General features: G+C 33.6%; 1 protein-coding gene across 1 annotated transcript; it reads right to left on the reverse strand.

Annotated features, from left to right (window-relative positions):
- Positions 1-473: 473 nt before the first annotated feature.
- Positions 474-5448, reverse strand: LOC122583226 (carotenoid cleavage dioxygenase 8 homolog B, chloroplastic-like). Its single transcript, XM_043755651.1, has 6 exons — positions 5179-5448; positions 3977-4720; positions 3631-3824; positions 2919-3111; positions 2713-2815; positions 474-619 (listed from the first exon to the last, which is right to left on the reverse strand). The coding sequence occupies exons 1-6, from the start codon at positions 5446-5448 to the stop codon at positions 474-476; spliced, it is 1650 nt and encodes a 549-aa protein (XP_043611586.1).
- Between the last annotated feature and the right edge of the window lie 294 nt (positions 5449-5742).

The following is a 5742-nucleotide window of genomic DNA, read 5'->3' on the forward strand; positions in this document are numbered from 1 at the left end:
GTTTGAAGAAAGGAAGGAATCCAAAGAATCAAAGTATCTCACGGCATTCTGAACCCAACTCACATTCCGCTTCAATTATCAAACTTTTTCGTATCTGTAATGGAACGCTATTGGATCAAATGACATGTCAACCTTCCCCACACACCATCATCATATATTCATATAGACGGTATTATAACCTATACCCGTGGATAGCGATACTGAAATCTACTTACTAGTACTACATTTAGACATACATAGGATTAGATCGATATATCATATCTAAACATAATAAGTTATACAATATGCACACTCATGAACGTATACTAAACGAAATTCTGCAACTAACTTGGCAATCCTCAACCTATTAGCATTGATTTATGAAACCACCCTTAATTAGCATTTAGCAATCCTCAAACTTTTAATTAGCATTATTTTATGAAACCACCTACTTGGCAATCATATCCTCAGCCTTTTAGCATTCAATTATGATACTAGTTCTTTGGAACCCAACATCCATGAAGTCCATATGGTAGTCCGTATGGAAATTTCGCTCTTGCAATTTCCTCAAACGATAACCCGTCTAAGATCAATGCGTATCCCTCCCCATTTTTATCACTTATTATCGATATCACCACTCCTGTAGATAGTATATAGAAGAGTTTAACATTAAGACTAAAAAAAACTGTTCTCAGGAAACATTAATATATATAAGTTGCATTAACTAATCGAATTAAGTGTGTCATAATTTTGGTGTATACGTCAAAAAAAAAGTTTGTTGTAGTGTTGTACATGTAAAGACTGTATATGACAAATATAATTAAGTTTGTTGTACATGGAAAGAGGTATAAGGACATAAAATGTTAATATATATTTTTCATGCTGTACACAATGTATCATTAGCTTTTTATCGCATAGTTGCTCAAAGAAGTTTATCAAAATTGTTAGATATGTGTGTATCATATTCCTTAAATACCATCAAACTTTCAAACTGTTGAGTTATACTCGTAGTCATTAAAACTTATAAATTGAGTTAATTATAGAAATTGTGGTACCCAACTTGAAGGTTTCATCCTTAACTTTCAAAATTTACTGTTTTATCAAAAAACTTTGCTCCGTCAACAGTTAAGTCCTGACCATAAACGTCCGTTTAAAACCAGGTCACACGATTCGCACATATGGGTAATCTTGTAAATTGACTTAATAATACCAAGGGTTAATTACAAAAATCGTCTCTGTTATAGATCATCACATGCATCTTTCATCCTTAACTTTTAGAAATTACAGTTTTGGTCCAAAATTTTTTAGTCCAAAAATTTTATCCTCAATCTACATGAAAAGTAACATTTACACACAAAAAAGTCCTAACTATCCAACTTCCTCAATTTACCTTTTATTATTATTATTATTATTATTATTATTATTATTATTATTATTATTATTATTATTATTATTATCATCATCATCTTGGTTTTTAAGTGTTTACGGGTTTTAAGCGATTGATATCTTTTTTTACTTTAAATTTTATTTATGTTTTGAGTACTTATAAAACTAAATTAGAATCAAGAATAATAAAGATGATGAGATTTTTTAAAGCTTTTTTTTTGTTTGGGAGTTAATTGTATATAAAGAATAGATCTAATATATATAAGTGTAATTAATATGAAAGTGATAAGATTTAAATTTAATTTTCATTAGATTTGTTTTTATTAATTTAGGATTAAATTTGTGTTTGATTTTGGATTTAGGATTGTACTGTGTTTTATGTTATGCATTAGAAATCTAAATGAATTTGTGTTTAATTTTCATTTGAGATTTTTGATTTTGGACCAAAACTATAATTTGAGATAATTAGGGATGAAAGCTGCAAGTGACTATCCACAACAGGGGCGATTTATGTAATTAACTCTAGGTATTATTAAGTCAATTTACGAGATTACCTATCACGTGCGAATCACGTGACATGGTTTTAAAAGGACGTTTATGGCTAGAACTAAAACTGTTGACGGAGCAAAGTTTTTTGGACTTAAACTGTAATTTTTGAAAGTTAGGGATGAAATCTGCAAGCTGGGTACTCCGACAGGGACGATTTCTGTAATTAACTCTTATAAATTTATAAATGGGATGAATATACTTGAATGTAATAAATTTTATACGAATATGTATAGTGTGAAATAACTAAAGTTGTGTTCATTATATGTAATAATCTTTAAATTATGTCTATTGTATGTATTCAGGCATACATGACAACCATATATAGCTGCCACTTATTAGTTTTTGATTGATCGGATACATTTGGATACATACATTACACATAATTTAAAGATTATTACATATAATAAACACAACTTTAGTATTTTACACTATAGAAATTCGTCCAAAGTTTGTTACATTCCAAAATACTTATCTCTTTCGACATATATAATTATGAGAAATTTCAAAGTTTGATGACCATATATAAACGAAATTTGAAAGTTCACGACTATTTAAGCAACTGAAAGTTTGATGACAATAATTATAAAGTACGATGTGCATATGTGAACAAATCTTGAAAGTTCATTAGGCATGCAATTAGGTGAATAAAAAGTTTATTAATTAGGCGTAAATAAAAAGTTCATTGTGCGAGTGTGTACAAAAGAAAAGGTTGTTAGAATTTCAGACTATTATTCTTTCTCATTTTTAGTGTTATCTAAAATGCCAATTTTGGTTGAAATACGATTACTAAAAACTCACCATCGTCTTCCTTTATTGCACCCGGTCTAGCCACAAAAAATGGTTCAGATGGGACTGCACCGTCGTCGTACCAGTTTTTGGCCTTCCCATCAACCAAATCTATCTGTAAATATATATATATAGTAGACAATATAATAGCATTAATTAATATCATTAACAATTTTAAGTTAGTAAGGCTTGTGGGTCATGCATAATGAAAGATGCACCTTGGTGAGAGTATTGGGGAAGTTACAAGGGCGTTGAGCACCACAACCATAAGCATATCGATATGGCTTCCCCAAAAATGCAGGGTTAATGCGGCACATATCTATCCCTCGCCCATGTTCATCTGGATTTATGGCTTCAAATAACTCTCCTCTACTATCACTTCCATCCATTGGTATCCTAAATCGCCCAACCCTATTTAAATGATGCATAGTTAATTAAAAGGGTGTTTTTAAGTATTATCATTCTTAGAACACTGCTTGCTAATGGGGCACATTAGCCTTCATATGACACATCAAGCTAGACATCTTTTTTTTTTTTTAACAGTGAGTTAGTAGCTAGATAATAGTTATCATTTGAGACGTCATATAGTGACACCTAATTGGGAAGTATGCGGAACTTGAACCACGCATGCCTGGGATAAAACCCAAGACATCTCTACTAAAATGCGTCTAGTAAACGTTGTCATTGGACTTCATCACGGTAATTTAAAAAACATATATATATATATAAAAAAGGAACATTACATCAATGAACCCAAGACATCTCTAGTGGCGTCGGTTGAGGGGCAAACCGATGACCCCATTGACGAGGTAACCAAAGTCCCTCATGGACACCAGTACTCTTGTACGTTAATGAAGCTATATATATAGAAAAAGAGCAGAATCATTCAATGGTTTTAAAGTCGAGTTAAGAAGATAAGAGGTCGTGTACCTAGAATCAGAGAGAACGTCTTCTCCGGCCCATGAACGCAGGTTCTGAAGCCGAAGGTTGTCAAGGATGGTGGTGTCGGCATACTGCTCACAACAATCTGCAATGATTCCGATAATTCTTCCTTCTTCGTCTGTTTCTTCATACGCATTGATGAAGTGAAACGTCATAAACAAAGGAACTTCCACACTTGCAACCTATAAAAAAATTCCCCCTTATCTTAAATCGGTATCGAAGCTAGAAACCTGAATTGCTAATTACGATTTAATTATAATATTCTAAATACTTATGTTAGTTATAAAAGCTAGTACTAGCTTATTGAAATGGACATTAATTTTACAGCACTTACAATTTTGCCACTAGCTTTGCACATAACGTGCATAAACCCTTTAGATTCAGGACACCACTTAAACTTATAAAGTGGTGTAGGTTCAGCCTTCAACAAATTTTTGACACAATACCTCAATGGCCCCTCTGGTACAATCACATAATGCTCAGTCACCGGAAAGGAGTGCACCCACCCCGGGGACTGGCCACCACAACAATCAACCCGCCCAATCACCTCTCGCTCATTTGTACCCGGATTTATCCTTGCCACCATATAACCAGGTTTGATTAAATCTGGCAATAATGTTAAAAATTCAGTATCATTAACTATGGGGTGGGCTGAGTGAATCAGCCCACCCAATGAGTCACTGTACTCAAATTTCTCTAATGTATCCAAAGTATTTGGGTCCACCACTATTGACCCTTTTATGGTTTCTGTCAAACAAAGCACCCGGCCATCAGCTAACTTAACCACTCCCGTGCTAGCATTATCGGTCAAGGATGCACCCGAAAATAGGTTGGCTAAGTCTAAAATATAGGATAGGAAATTATCGTGTTTAGGGACCTCAGAGAATTCACGGTAACAAAGTTTGTTGCTATTTTTTGCTGCTTTATAGGCTTCAGATTCAATTTGCCGGTGACCCATTTTGAGGTGGCCGTTGTCGAAATGCAGCCCAACGAGGGTGGCAAAGCCATCAAAGAGATGGCGGAAATGATAGTCTCCGAGATGCCATAACCCTGGTCCGTTTCTTAAGTATGTACCACTCTGCATGAAAATATAGTTGGGTCTCATAGTTAGCAGACTTAGCATATATATACCATCATACTTAATCACTACATTTCAAATAATACATGGGAATGATAAAATATTGTTCATTAGTAAACCATGTGAGCCCTGAGTGACACTCACCCTTGTATGATGATGGGTTATCAAGTCCGATTCTTTTGTGGAGAATGCAAAACATAATCAGGTGGTTAAGTTCTTACTAACATGGAGCTGTTGAATGAGTTTAATGTGTTTATTTTAGCTATAAATAAAGTTGCAGTTGTTTAGTTTTAATGTAATGTACTCATTCTTGATTAATAGATGATAGTAGCCATTCATTTTAGAAGTCATATTCTTTTTCTTTCACATATATACATATATACATACATACAAGTGAATATTTAGGGCCTGTTTCAACAAACACAAACTAAATGACCATGTATGTATAGCTATCATACCAGCCATTTAGGTATTTCTCCTTCAACAACGAGATCGCCCTCCCACTGTTCTTGACAAACACTTGTCCAGGCTACTAGCTTTCGGTCATTCGCCACTTCTTTTTCAACAATCCCTGGCATATTGGTGGCTACATTCATAATCATGGTTTTAATTCTCTCAGTAGATACCATAGGTTTCTCAGAGATATACATTCTAGCATGGCCAGAGACTGCCATGCTAGAGGGAAACCCATAGGTTTCAGGGACAGATATTGCATTCAAAAATGCCATTTGAAGGGGTCAAGCTATAATGCACTTGTTTTGATACTTAATTTGTGATATTAAAGATCTAGGTGGATGTTTGGGCTTTTATATTGGGTTTCTAAACTACACATAATTTAAAGGAATCTTATTGGTGGAACCTAGTTTTACCGAGAGACATTGTTTACATTTTAGATTTTTCCTAATCAACAAAAGTAACATAATATAATTCCAATTTGATTGTTAAATATTCTGTATATCTGCTTTAATGCATGTTACTTAAAGAATCTCAGGACTTTAATAAAAAAAAAAGTTCTCAGAATG

This window comes from Erigeron canadensis, chromosome 9 (genome assembly GCF_010389155.1).
Source record: "Erigeron canadensis isolate Cc75 chromosome 9, C_canadensis_v1, whole genome shotgun sequence".
NCBI lineage: Eukaryota > Viridiplantae > Streptophyta > Magnoliopsida > Asterales > Asteraceae > Erigeron > Erigeron canadensis.

Excerpts from the sequence above, each read along its gene's own strand:
- LOC122583226 (XM_043755651.1), bottom strand. The coding sequence starts at position 5,448 with ATGGCATTTTTGAATGCAATATCTGTCCCTGAAACCTATGGGTTTCCC. Across the intron at positions 4,721-5,178 it reads GAGAAATACCTAAATGGCTG|AGTGGTACATACTTAAGAAA; the intron begins GTATGATAGCTA and ends ATTTTCATGCAG. Across the intron at positions 2,816-2,918 it reads TCCCCAATACTCTCACCAAG|ATAGATTTGGTTGATGGGAA; the intron begins GTGCATCTTTCA and ends ATATATTTACAG.